At 36.1% G+C, this 14,156-nt stretch overlaps 3 protein-coding genes across 4 annotated transcripts in view; 2 read left to right on the forward strand and 1 right to left on the reverse strand.

Moving 5' to 3' along the window:
* Positions 1–14,156, forward strand: part of LOC125824948 (RNA-binding protein Y14A-like) — a 105,784-nt gene that overhangs the window by 58,547 nt on the left and 33,081 nt on the right. The window lies entirely within an intron of this gene.
* On the forward strand, positions 1,140–9,773 carry LOC125824935 (T-complex protein 1 subunit eta). Its single transcript, XM_049504284.1, has 14 exons — positions 1,140–1,322; positions 1,996–2,256; positions 2,486–2,611; positions 2,741–2,944; positions 3,572–3,741; positions 3,870–4,005; positions 4,704–4,820; positions 4,947–5,066; positions 5,146–5,244; positions 5,328–5,417; positions 6,278–6,365; positions 6,864–6,952; positions 7,114–7,188; positions 9,414–9,773. The coding sequence occupies exons 1-14, from the start codon at positions 1,308–1,310 to the stop codon at positions 9,498–9,500; spliced, it is 1,677 nt and encodes a 558-aa protein (XP_049360241.1). The 5' UTR covers positions 1,140–1,307; the 3' UTR covers positions 9,501–9,773.
* On the reverse strand, positions 10,653–13,703 carry LOC125824933 (pentatricopeptide repeat-containing protein At5g11310, mitochondrial). The gene is made up of 2 exons (XM_049504282.1): positions 13,062–13,703; positions 10,653–11,977 (listed from the first exon to the last, which is right to left on the reverse strand). The coding sequence occupies exons 1-2, from the start codon at positions 13,648–13,650 to the stop codon at positions 10,752–10,754; spliced, it is 1,815 nt and encodes a 604-aa protein (XP_049360239.1). The 5' UTR covers positions 13,651–13,703; the 3' UTR covers positions 10,653–10,751.

Here is a 14,156-nt window from a genome sequence, read left to right on the forward strand (position 1 = left end):
TTTTGAAGTAAATGTGTTTTTCGGAGTTCCCCCACCCCCCAAAAAAAAGTAAAAACAATTCCATGGCCACCCCTTAACATCTTGTTTGGATGGTTGGTAACTTACTAGTGGTATTATTAAGTACAATATTTATTTGATTGTTACTTAAATTTTATTGTGTCGTATTATTTATTATATTATTAAGTGACAACAAAATGACCCATTTTATGTAACGACCATTTTAGTGTGATCACATCGTTACCTAAATATTTTTCGTCTTATTTTGTCTTTACTTATTATTCCTTCTATCTCTATTTACTTGTCCATTTTTTACTCGGCAAATCTATTTAGAAAATAATTATAATTGGCATACTGAGTTTACTATTTTATCCATGTTAATTGATAGAATTCCAAAATCAATTTACTCGTTAAAGAGGTTTTACCTTTTTTATAAACATTAACTCTCTAAAAAAATGAGGGTACACTAGGAAAAAATATTGTCTTTTCTTGATTTTTCAAAAATGACAAGTAAAAAGTCAAAAAATGGACAAGTAAAAAGGGACCGAGGGAGTATATAATAACTCTATTTTTATCCTTTACCCAACCTTTTCATAACTCTACCTCGTCCTTTATTTTTTTTGTAAGTTTATTATTTAAATTATGAATATGTGACATTATATAACGATGGAGAACGATACAATCTATTAAAACACAATATTCATTAAAACAATACTCTCCCTATTTCAAAACAATTGAATTGTTGAGACATTTTTCATATTTCAAATTAACTTAATTGTTCAATCTTCAAGACTACTTTTAGAATAATCTTCCATTTTTACCCTTCATTTGGTTTTACCATGTGACGAGTTCAAAAAAATTTAATTGCGTTGAATTATTCTAAAGATTAATTTGAGGATAATTAATAAGGGTAAAAATGGAAGGGTAATGTCTAATTTATGTCATAATGCTTTCTTAAAGATGTGAGACACCCAATAATTCAATAATTTTGAAATGGAGGGTGTATTAATTAATATAATACAACACAATACTATATAAATACGATACATTATGGAATAATATGTATAAGAACAAAGTGTAAATTACTAGAGAAAACAAATGGAAACTTTGAAATGACAAAATTATCCTCTATTTGACATTTTAATGCCAAGAAGCACAAAAGGTTCTTGATTATTCCCTTTTTATATTATTTATTATTAGATACAGTAAAGTAAAAAGTGTATAATATTGCTAAACCTAAGGAGCAAAGGAAAAACCCTAGAAGCTCACTTTCTCCTCAAGATCAAAGTCGGATCAAATCGCCTCCAACAATGTCTGCCATGATGGTAAGCCTGCAATTATATAGTTGAAATGAGAAGCAAATCTGTTTAGATTTCTCAAAATGTGTAACATGGTGAAGTATAACTGTGTTCACTACTCTTTCATGGAAATGAGTGCTAGTTTAGTGTGGTTGTGTGTAAACAAACATACATACATGTACCGAAGGCACTGGATGTGGATGCGGAGGTTGCCAACCCTGTAAATCCACCCATGGTTGTGAATATAATGCCTTTTTTAAACTGTGAACTTCAGCAAAAAGCTTGCTTTTTTAACAGAGACAGCTGAAATTGCAATTGTGCCTATAGTTTGTTCGAGGTAAATTCAGATTAATGTGGTAACTTCGATACTGTTGAGAGTATGAAAAGTGTTATGGTGAAGATTTTGTGTTACATGTTTAAGATCAGACTTAAGGATCCACATTTTCTGTTGCCAGGTTTTTATACTCTTACTAATTTGTTTTAGAAGACACTTTTAATTACTACTGGAATGAGTCCAAGTAGAACAGAATGAATATAGAGAATTCTATAGCCAACGCCACTAATTTGGAAATGAGCCACAGTTGATTGATTTATTTGCTATATACCTATGTGGTAATGGTGTATTTTGTCTGGCTATTGTTGTTTCTTTTTCTTCCCTTGATTATTTTCTGATCTGGTGTTGTGGCTTTTCAAATAACAGCAACCTCAGATCATATTGCTGAAGGAAGGGACAGACACGTCCCAAGGGAAGGCACAGTTGGTGAGCAACATAAATGCATGTATGGCTGTGGCTGATGTGGTGCGTACCACCCTTGGCCCTAGGGGTATGGACAAGTTGATCCACGATGATAAAGGAAACACCACTATTTCGAATGATGGTGCCACTATAATGAAGCTTCTAGACATAATTCATCCTGCAGCAAAAATACTTGTTGACATTGCCAAGTCCCAAGACTCTGAGGTATGCTGTACTTTTACTGCCTCAGCGTTTGTGCTATTTGTTGCTATAACATCAGTTGAACAGTTTAATGCTGCAAAGTCGATTTCTGTGCTTTTACTTCAAAGGTACATGAGATGTGGCTCATAAGTTGGACTGTATATGCAGTTGAGAACTTATGAGCATGGGAAATTTTATGCTTGTTCCGTCAACCCCTTTTTCACTACTAGTGTCTTGTTGTCCCTGTCTGCAGGTTGGTGATGGAACCACTACAGTTGTTCTGCTTGCAGGAGAATTTTTAAAGGAAGCCAAGCCTTTTGTCGAAGAGGGTGTCCACCCTCAAAATCTTATTCGTAGTTATCGAACCGCTTCTAATATGGTAGATTTTTCCTCTTCCTGGTTGCTTGTTCCTTTTTGTCTTGCCCCTTTTGGCTATATTCGCTGTCCCGGTAGGGTGCAGTTGGTTTGTCATCATAGTTTATTGAGTAATTTGGTATTGATTATGTAGGCAATCGAGAAGGTAAAAGAATTGGCTGTTAGCATAGAGGGAAAAAGTTTGGAAGAAAAGAAAAGTCTGCTTGCGAAGTGTGCTGCTACAACTCTGTCATCAAAGCTCATTGGAGGGGAAAAGGAATTCTTTGCATCCATGGTTGTGGATGCTGTTCTTGCAATCGGAAGTGATGATAGGCTGAACATGATTGGAATTAAGAAGGTATACACAACTGAATTTTTTATTTGTCTTTTATGAGGTTGTGGTTGCTTAATGTTGGACTTTGTCGTGTCGGCCTTTAGGTTCTTTTGTTTGGTCAGAAGAACCTAAAAATAGATGCTTACAAAGTTTGTATATCTGGGGTATTCCTCTCTGTACCATCTTGGTACCTGTTAAACAAAATCTTTACCTTGTCAAATTTTGTTACCATCTATTTTTAGGACTATATATATGATTTCGTTTCCCTTCATAAATAAGACATAAACTTAGGTGGTGTAACTATTTGAGTAAGCTCTTACTAAAATCTTTACCTTATCAAAAGAAAAAAAGCTCATCTTATTCAGTCAACAAGGGTTGATTTATGTGGACTTTTCCTTGATAAACAACTATTGGTTAATATGAGTTTTAGTTAAGCCCATATAAGTGGATCCTTTGATATGTTTTAGGGTATGGAAGAAGAGAGTATAATATATTCATTGAGGAAATTGAAGATAGATCTCTGAGCAAATGAAGATCATATATGCTGTTGGATTACAGCGTGATTAGAGACTACAGAAAATTTGACTATTGGTTCTACGAGCTTATCTAATATTTTCTTACCTTTTCTTTTGCTCCCTTTTGTATGTGTAGGTCCCTGGAGGTACTATGCGGGATTCCTTCCTTGTAAATGGTGTTGCCTTTAAGAAGACATTTTCCTATGCTGGTTTTGAACAGCAGCCAAAGAAGTTTGTAAACCCCAAGATACTTTTACTGAACATAGAGTTGGAGCTAAAATCAGAAAAAGAAAATGCAGAGATAAGGTAGTATGTTTTTGGCATACATTTGTTTTTATTTGAGAATAGTTCTGTAATCTCTCCAATTCAATATTTTCTTTCATAAGTTGCACAGTTCCGAAGGTGCTTACTCCACCTAATCATCTTTTGTGTAGGCTCTCAGATCCAGCGCAATATCAGTCAATTGTTGATGCAGAGTGGAATATCATTTATGACAAGTTGGATAAATGTGTAAAGAGTGGTGCCAAAGTTGTTTTGTCTAGACTCGCTATTGGTGATCTGGCCACACAGGTTGGTTACAAACTTGCTTTATGGTCCATTGCTTTGGTTCATGATCATAACTTGGTTTTTTCGGAGAACAAGAATTTAGATAGATAGTAAGTAGGCACTAAAATTTGTAGCCTTATCTTTGGGGAGATCGTCATGCCGATTTTTCTTGTGTTATGGTAGTGTACTAGTGTATTCCGACATATCAAATGTGTTTTAAAGTGTCATAATATGCATAATGAACTAAAAATAGCATGTGCCTCCCTCTTCATCCTTACTTTTTTTGGAACTCATTGTTCCTCCTTCACCCTCTTAATTTTGGTTGGAGAGGGAGGTGTCAGTAATTTTACAACAAACCAGATGATCTATCCTAGTTTTAGAAATTGACAGAATTTCTGTGAGGGAAAGAAGTAGAAACTATATCTCCCCATCTGGTTTACCTTATTTTATCAAAAAGAAACTATAGTCTCTCCATCCTGTGCAATATAGTACACTGGTGAACTTTTTATGAGGAAAAGAGTTTTGCCTTGCTGTGTAATTACTGAACTTTATTAAATTTTTTACCTTGCTTGTTCTTCTGCTGGTTGCTGCAAAGATATGTGGAAGTACAGTTATGGAGCTGTTGGTTTTTACTGCCATCATCTTCTTACTGACACTTCTGGGCTTTAGGAGATTATTGTGAAGATTATGACTGATATTCTTTATGTCTTTTATCTGCCCAGTATTTTGCAGACCGAGATATATTTTGTGCTGGTCGTGTCTCTGAAGAGGATCTGCAGCGGGTAGCGGCTGCCGCTGGTGGAACAGTGCAGACAACTGTGAACAATGTTATTGATGAGGTCTGGTCCTTGTCCCTGTTACCCATTGTCTTACCGGGACAACTGTACACCTTCCATAACATGGTTAAATTATAGTATTAGGTTTTGGTTGATAACTTTGACTTTAACCACTGGATTATTATCTAGGTTCTTGGCTCTTGTGAGATTTTTGAGGAGAAGCAAGTTGGAAATGAGAGATTCAATATATTTAGTGGATGTCCCTCGGGCAAGACCGCCACTATTGTCCTTCGTGGTGGAGCAGATCAGGTTTTTGATCACTTCAGTTATGCATACAATTATTATTCGATTCTTTGATCCTAATTTTCTTTTTCAATGGTCTATATAGTTCATTGAGGAAGCTGAGAGAAGCTTGCATGATGCTATTATGATTGTTAGAAGGGCTGTGAAAAACTCTACGGTTGTTCCTGGAGGTGGTGCGATAGATGTAAGCACACTCTACAACCTCCCGAGAAGATTTCTTTATGATAATAGTTGTACCTTATTGATTGATAAAATGCTTGGATGCAGATGGAAATAAGCCGTTTCTTGAGGCACCATGCTCGAACAATTCAAGGGAAATCTCAGCTCTTCATAAACTCTTATGCAAAAGCTCTTGAGGTAGCGATTCTTTTTCATTTTGCTTTAACAGAGAAATTATTTGCTGTGGTCTTTTTCATCAGAAAGATATGCAAGGTTAGACTGGTATATTCTAGAAACCCTGATGATAAGAAATAGATGCTAGTCGTCCTCTCAGTTAGAAATAAATTATATGATTGATTTTCAAACTGACAATGTGGTGTTGTAGAAGTTACTTTTTTCTGTGGTCCAAGAGTGAGGGTAGTTGTGAGGCAGTGCACAATGGATGTAGAGAGCAGCTGAGGGCTGTGCTTAGCATTTCTTTATTGTATTATCCATCCTTGCCACTTTTATTTTCTCGTGAAGATTTTTTTTTTAAAGAATGGTATCAGCACAAAGGGTGTGCTGAAAGCCCCTTTTCTTGGAGGGCTTATGATTGGCGCTTTCCCTTTTATCAACAATTACTTTGGTGTATGTGACCACACTAGTCTAATTTTATCAGTGGTTGAGTCCTAGACCTTCTTGCAACTGTCTAATTTTATAATTGGGTTTGTATAGATCTGCTTTTGATGAAGTTATCTTTGTTGGTCAAATGTATGTTTACCAATGAATTGACTTGTTTGATTCCAAAGGAAACATATTGTTTGTTGTAAAAACTCTTTTTAAGCTATTGCTATTGCTCTTTTTATGTGGTAAGGGATTTGTCTGAATTATCATTCTTAGTTGGCTAGGGCTGCCGATGCTAGTAGGTCTTTGAGATAGGCCTCAGTATTCTTTTTGTAGACAATCTCTTGATATTGCAGGTTTTATGGAACTTAGTCATTGTGAGATGTCTCTTATTCCTTATAGAGCATATGTTCAATTCTGTGATACCTTACTGTTTCAACTTTGGCATAATGCAGATTATCCCCCGTCAGCTATGTGACAATGCTGGTTTTGATGCAACTGATGTGCTGAACAAGCTCAGACAAAAACACGCTCTTCCGTCTGGTATGCCTACCATTTCCTTTTGGAGGATGTATAATGATAACAGTAACTTTTTCTTTCTTAAAACAATGATAATAAGAACAGTATTAACTTTTTAGACTTTCAAGTTTTCTAGCCACTTTGAGGGTAGTTTGTTTTTCCTGGGATGGCTTTCTGCAAAAGTTTTGGGGTTCTTTCTTATTGTATGCCCTTAATAATGGTACCCCTTCTGTCCCTATTTCTGAAGGATTCGGAGTACGAGGGTCATAGAACTTAATTTTTACTATTGGTATATGATTCTTCAAATAAATTAAAATAAAATTCGCATATTTGAAAAGCTCTGGGAAAGTACTAGAAGTCATCCTAGTTAATGATTCAGAATATTTTTTTTTGAGAAAATTATAATCAAAGAAAAGATTGTAACACCACACTTAAAATAGGAAGGATGGAGTACTAAAAGAAAAAGGAAAATAAGGAAGAAGAAATTTCATGCTCCTTAATGGTAAACACTATCCTGGGCAGGTGAGGGTGCACCTTATGGAGTCGACATTAATACTGGTGGCATTGCTGATTCATTTGCCAACTTTGTTTGGGAGCCAGCAGTCGTGAAGGTATATTTACATCCACTGTTCTTTTTTTTTATTTGATAAATTTAGTTTAGCTTGTTATTAATCAATCACTCATCTTTTCTCCTTTGTTTGATACCAAAGCGTCAGTTTTTCACAAGTTATTCTTGGTTCCTAAAAAGTATTACAAATTCTACTTTGTCCAGATAAATGCCATCAATGCAGCCACTGAAGCAGCATGCCTCATTCTGAGTGTAGATGAGACAGTGAAGAATCCTAAGGTAATTTCGTCGTTGTGAAACCCCAACTTCTCCCCAATTTGTCTACCATTATGGACATAATAGACAGTCACCCTTTGTTTTGCTTTTCTAGTCTTCAAGATACTATAAGTTACTTTAAAATATTTAACCAAAAACAATTTGACGAAATAGGTGGGAATGGGAAATAAAGGGGATAGAGAGAGAACTGAGATTAGCTAGTAGTGTACATGCAGAAAACTAGAGTTGTGATTTTCACCTCTCAGGGTGTGCCTTGTGCTGGCTGTTACCACTAGAATGTTGAAGAGTTGGTTTTAGAATGTTATTGTCGTATGAAGTTAGTCCATGTCTCCATGATAGGTTATATATAAAATATGGATTGTATCTCATCCCTGTAAATAGGTTTCATGTATTTTTTTCATCAATTTTCACCATCTTTTCTCCCTTTTATTTTCTCATATTTCCTTTTGAAACTCTTCTGCGAGACAGTTTGTCAGGAATGAAAAAACGATTCTGGTTAAGAAAGATAATTGTTATTATTGGAAATTTAAGAAATATAATTCTTTTTGTCAAAGAAAAAAAGAAGAGAAGAACATCGAGAATGGAGGTGAATGTGAAGAGGAAGCCTTGAAAATCCTATTGTACTCCCTACACAAACTAATATGAATTTTTAATTTGGTTTTCTATGGGTTGTGTAGGCAGAACATGGAGAGGCCAACCTAAACATTATATTCTGTTTAAGTTTTCCAAGTCTTGGAAAGTTTTGGTTTTAAAAAAATGTTTTCGGAAGTGTCTTGGAAAGTACAAAAGTTTTCAGATCTCAATTTGTGTTATCAAGTGCTTTTAGCAAAGGAAAGACTAAAGTTTATGAAACAGTGGGACAGGTAATTGTAGTTGTAAGAGGCGGGAGGGTGACAACTTTATAGTGATTGTTAATTGAAAAATGAAATCTAAGGGATTGTATGTACTCTTAAAATTTGGAGATTTTTTCGTCTTAGTGCATCTTTCGGCTGTATGCTTACGTAGGATCATTGCGTCCACAACATCAATGATTTCATTGGTTCAGCAAATCAATGTCATTTTGCTGCTGTTATTATCTTTTCAATCCTGCCTTGATTTCACTTCTTTTTAGCCGAGGGTCTGTTGGAAACAGCCTTTCTACCTTACAAAGATTGGGTTAAGGTCTGTGTATATCCTACCCTCCCCACACCTCACTTATGGGATTACATTGGGTATGTTGTTAACAAATCAACGTCACAACTGCCAAGGCATTGCAGGAATTTTACTGCCTCCCACTGTCGTACTCTTGAGTTGATAGTTGCTCAGCAAGAATTGCTGGAAGAAAATAACCCAGTAATGATGCGGTAGCTCTTCTGAATTTTGTTAATTAACAGTATAACTTAAGATCTTTGTGGCCAGGCCTTAGTGGTAAGGTTTGTTGCTACTATGCATTTTAGGGCTGTGTAGGTGTCAAGAATTTATCCCATTCCTCATGTTACCTTTATCAAAAAAGAATTTATCCCATTCCTTGTTCCTCTAACAAAGCAAAGTGGGGAAGGAAAAAATAATAGAGATGTGTATGGAGGGAAACTCTATATGGTGCCATTTAGCCTAAGCTGACAAAGTTATAGCAGTCTGGTCGCTCAATGTTGCAGTCTGAGCTGGATGAGAAGAGACCGTAATGTGCAAAGTTTTGGCAAGTTCTCCTATATCTCTTACCTTTTAATTTTGATAACTGCAAAATCCCTGAGGGCGAGTTGGCGCACTGTCCAAAACTCAGTGAATAATGTGCCCGTTTCTCTACGGTTCTCTTCTTAAATGCGAGGCTTTTGTTTGTAGCAGGGTTTGAAATCGCGACGTGCACCTAGCCCCCACACATCACACTGCTCTTGTGACTAGATCATAGCCTTGTGGGTTTCCTATGTCAATTTTCTTCCTTTTAGAACAGTAGCTAAGGTTCTAAAAAAGGCTGGTTTCTTTGAGGATACCGTCTCCTACTGTGGAGTGGAAAGCTATAACTTGAACTCTACCTCTGCTGTGCTCTAAGAATTTCTGAATCTAGAAAAGTCAGATTAGTTTAAGCTAGTCTTCTTCAAGCTGACCATGTGTATCTGCAGTTTTGGTGAAGTTCTGTGGATTCTTTAGGTTTGCTTATCTGGTTTCCTTTTTGCTTGTGTTGGATGAGTCCATCAAACTTGTTAGCATCCTTACAATGCGTGAAATAATTTCTATTTCCTTTCAAATTGCAGTCTGAGAGTGCACAAGGAGATGCTGCTGCAAGTGCCATGGGTGGTGGTAGAGGGCGTGGACGTGGACGTGGAATGAGGCGGCGATAGATTTCACAAGTTCTTTTGCAGATTTTGCTATGATTTTTATGTAGTGTTTGCTTTTTTTGCATTGTTTGCTCCTCCCTTCTGTAGTTCTAGTTGTCTCCCTCGATCAAAATGTTCAAATTTGGGCATGGATTCTCATATAGCAACCGAAAACAATCAAAACAGAGTTGTGTTAAGTTCAGGCAACATCCAGTGAACTAAATCATTTTTGCTGCTGTCAGTTGTGCAACGTACGAAGCCTGCCGTTGGATATATAATATTCTGTGTATTAAACTTCATCTTGTGTTGAAAAGTTCACAAATTTACGACATAAAACTTTTAATTTTGTGTCTATATATAAGAAATCAATGGAAAAAGAAGTCTTAGGATAAATAATTGATAAGTATAACAACATAGAAGTTTAAAGATATTTTCAGATCCAGCGAAAATATTTACCACAGACCCGTTTACTCTTTAGTAATACCTGTACACCAATATTTCCTCCGTTCCTTTTTAATTGTTATGTTGTGTTTTTTGAAAATCAATATGACTTGTATTCAAAGTCAAATTAGATTACATTAATTCAATATTTTAAACTAAAAATTTGGATATTCAAAAACTATATGAATAGTATTATAAATTGCAAATTTTTGCATATCAATACGATGAAAAAATATATTGTAAAATGTTAATCAAAATTTTTATTGTTTTGACTCTAAAAAAATAATCATGACTGCTAAAAAGGAACGGAGAGAGTATTAGAGCGAGTATCTGAGAATGGCACAAACATAGTGATACAAAATCCAACACATATTCCTTGGGCATAATACATAAATATACCCTTTAACTTGACTTCAAATCACATTTATGCCCTTCAACTTTGGGTGTGCACAAATAAACACTTAAACTTGTATAAAGTTGAACAAATAGACACACATATCCTACATGGCATCCTACATGGCATTTTTTGTCCTACGTGTATTATGCCACGTAGAACTCATGTGTCTACTTGTTCAAGTTTGTACAAGTTTAAGTGCCTACTTGTGTATACCTAAAGTTGAAGGGCATAAATGTGAAGTGATGTCAAGTTAAAAGACACATTTATGTATTATGCCTATTCATTGCTTTCTGAACTTTATAATACCTACAGAAATCAATTCTTTTGACAAGAAAGAATTTTATTGATACAAAAGCACAACTGAGCTTGTGCTGGATTTATGTACACGAACAAAACTTTTGAATCTGTTACAGAATGATCATACAACATCATATAGATTAAACCAGTTCCACTCGTTCACTAATATTTTCTATAAGCTGGTTTGCACTCAGCACTGCATTTTCAGGCGGAGTTCTACGTTTGATTAGCTGTCTTGGACTTCTACACGTCTGTAGTATATTTGACATTTCTTCAGCTTTTGCAATGATGGATTTTCTCTTTGAATGCGATGTGTCTCCATCTCTAATATATGTGTTGGGCAACTTCTCAGAGTAGGGTGTAGATACCATCGTGTTTCTAAGTTTTTCTGCCTTATCATTCATGCCTTGTTTTGCGAGATCATTGCAGAGTCTCTGATATGTGAGATACTGAGGAACTAGTCCTCTCCGAATCATGTCATGAAACCACTCGACAGCTTCATCAAATTGATGCATCTTGCAGAACAAATGTATAAGCATGGTACTTGTAGCCAAGTCCAAATCAAAACCCTTTGTCCTCATTTCTTGGATAATTTGCAATGCCAAATCCAATCTATCCTGCTCACATAGCATCTTAACCAGCAAATGGTATGTTAGCCGATCTGCTACGTATCCAGATTCAATTAACTTGGTGTAGAGGTTTAAGCCTTCTTCAATCTTCCCAAACTTGGAGAAGTACCGAAAGAAGTAATTATAAGTAGTTGGTGTTGGCATTAAACCTCTATTTATCATCATCTTAAGAATCTTACTTGCCCCAACAATATCCCCTGCCTTGCAAAAGCCCTTCACCAACGAATTGTAAGTTGATAGAGTCGGACCGGATTCCAACACTAACAGTCTCTCCATCATTCCTGATGCTTCCTTGAACCGTCCTGCTTCTCCTAATGCATCAATTACTGGATTGTAGACAACAGCATTGGGAGGAATTCCTTCCTCTTTCATTTCATCAATTAGTTCAATTGCCATCTCAACTCTTCGCATCCGGCACAATCCTTCAACAAGGGTACCATAAGTTACAACGCTAGGTTTTATGCCCTCCTTTTTCATCTCAGTCCACAACCGCTCAGCTTTCTTGAGCTTTCTTGATCGAAACCATCCATTTAGCAATATATTATAGACCCGAATAGATGGTGACCAATTTGAGTCTTGTCCTTTTCGCCTATAAAAATAATCTGAAGCTTCCCTAATAAGCCCCTCTTTGCATAAAGAATCTAATAGTATCTCAAATAAGTTGTCTTCCAAGCCCAAAGCATGTATCTCTAAATTAGAAGAAAATTCATATGTTCGAACAGCTGGTAAGAGGTTACCTGCAAAAAAAGAAAAAACTCGGGTCACATGTACTCTTCAGATAATTAGAACTTTCATGGATTGAATATAAATGGTGGGAACAAAAGAGAAAAAGGGAAAAATTTAGCCTAAGTACTGAATTCAATAAAAGCCATGTTAAAATAAGACAGTTTCCCTCTTGTTTTTACCTTATAACAGAAACAAATTACCATGTCGATATTAGGATGCAATCACATTATAGAACAAACTAATGCCTTTTACGGGTGATCCTGATAGGTAGTCCATTTATGGATTTCTAACAAGCAAAATACAACACATTGGACATCCTTGAATATCCAATAACTACTAATTGTGTAAGTTTAAACTAAAAAATAGAACAACATTTTGGCATAATGTACAAAAACAACTATTCCAAATCAAGTTCAAACACAGAACTTGTAGATTGTATTATGAAATCTAATATAAGGTTCTGAAGCTTTCAGCTTACTGACATCAGAACGTAATGAACTCGAGCGAACTACTTGCTAGGGATAAAATAAAGTTCAAAAACTCTATAACTTCATCTATTGCAAGAATGGCATAGCTGGTCTTATCGAATGGTTTAGTTAAACCTTAGAAGAGGTCTTGCCCCCATGAACTTGGTCTGGTGGTAAGATGCAAAACATGATGTGTGGGTTAGACGCATGTCATGGATTCATCCAAGACAAAACATGGTAATTAAGTTGAGAAGGATTGAGGGGCAGGCTGGTACGCCACTACCCTTGGGCATTTCTTGGTTATAAATGAAATAAATGTAGCTGGTATCAACAATGGATAAAGGCTGGGACTTTCCTAACTAGTTGAACTATAATAAATCCCCTGAATACTGAATTCGTTGAGATGGATTGACCTGAATAGAGCTAAATGGATAGTGGCGTCTAGGGAGGATAGAGTGACCTTATCCCCTACCTCAAAAGGTTAGACATGTTGTTTCCGATAGACCATTAATAGTCCAAAACAGAGCAGTGACTACAATAAAATAACATGGTAGTCGAAGTACAACAAACAATAGATAGTAACAAAAATCGATTAAATGTATTCATTCTCGAAAAAAACAAGCAGTACCTGCTCTTGCATATCGTCTAATCATTATGGCAAATGTGTCAAGATTGGGTCTTTCAGTAGAATTGAGTCTATCAAGTATCAAATTCCAAGCAGAATCAAATTCCCTTTCCTTGCCAAGGGCATTAACCACAGCATTAAACACAGGCAAAGAAAACTTAAACCACTCTTTCTTCTCAGCCCATAGGTAAAGGGTAAACAAAGGCTTAGGAGAAGAATCAAAATGGTTGAAAAGTTGAAGAAACATACACTCATTTACTTCAACCCCAGCTCTATCCAAAGCATTTTCAAGAACAGGGCCAGCTGGGATGATGGGGTCACGTAGAATCTCACATAGGGTGGTGAAATCAGTGGGACAGTAATTAGGGGTTTCGGGTTGTTGGGTTGAAGGAGGGGGTGAAAAGAGGGGGATGGGTTGTTTGGGTGGGTGGTTCAGCTTAGGCAATTTCATTAGGGGTTTTCCTCGCGTTGATTTCAGCCATGATTGGGTTGAGAAGAGCTTAGAAGTAGGGTTTTTGGTAGTGAGATGTGAGAGAAGAGAGGTTAGAGAGATAATGGAGTGGCGGATGTGGGCGGAGTTTAGAGCTCTCATTGCATTTGTTCGACAGAGTGATAATGGCGAATTGAGGTTTTTCTGGGGTTTATGCCCATGATTTGTCAAGTACAAAACTCTCCGGGGTACTTCTCTCAATTTGTGATAGTTTCCCACCTTGTTCTAGGGGTGGGCCGAAAAACCGAAAAACCGAAAAACCGAAAAACCGAAAAATCGAACCGAATCGAACGGTTCTTCGGTGTTTCGATTAGGTGTCGATTTTTTTTTTTTGGAACTTTGGTTCGGAGTTCGGTGTAAGGGTCCCGAAACTACGGTGCACCGAAGAACCGAAGTTTTATTAAATAAATTTAAAAGTATTTATTATATTACTTAATTTTAAACTTTACTTGGCCCATTTCAATTTTTATATTTAGATCCTAAACTTAAATAGCAAAAATCTTAATAACAAAATAGTAAACCCTAAAGACCTAAAGTCTAAACTAAACAAAACTCAATTTAATTCAAGTTTGAGTAGCAACTTGGTGTTTCTACTTTCTACTTTTTTA

The sequence above is a fragment of the Solanum verrucosum genome, unplaced genomic scaffold, assembly GCF_900185275.1.
Source record: "Solanum verrucosum unplaced genomic scaffold, falcon-dt-bn FXZP01000086.1, whole genome shotgun sequence".
NCBI lineage: Eukaryota > Viridiplantae > Streptophyta > Magnoliopsida > Solanales > Solanaceae > Solanum > Solanum verrucosum.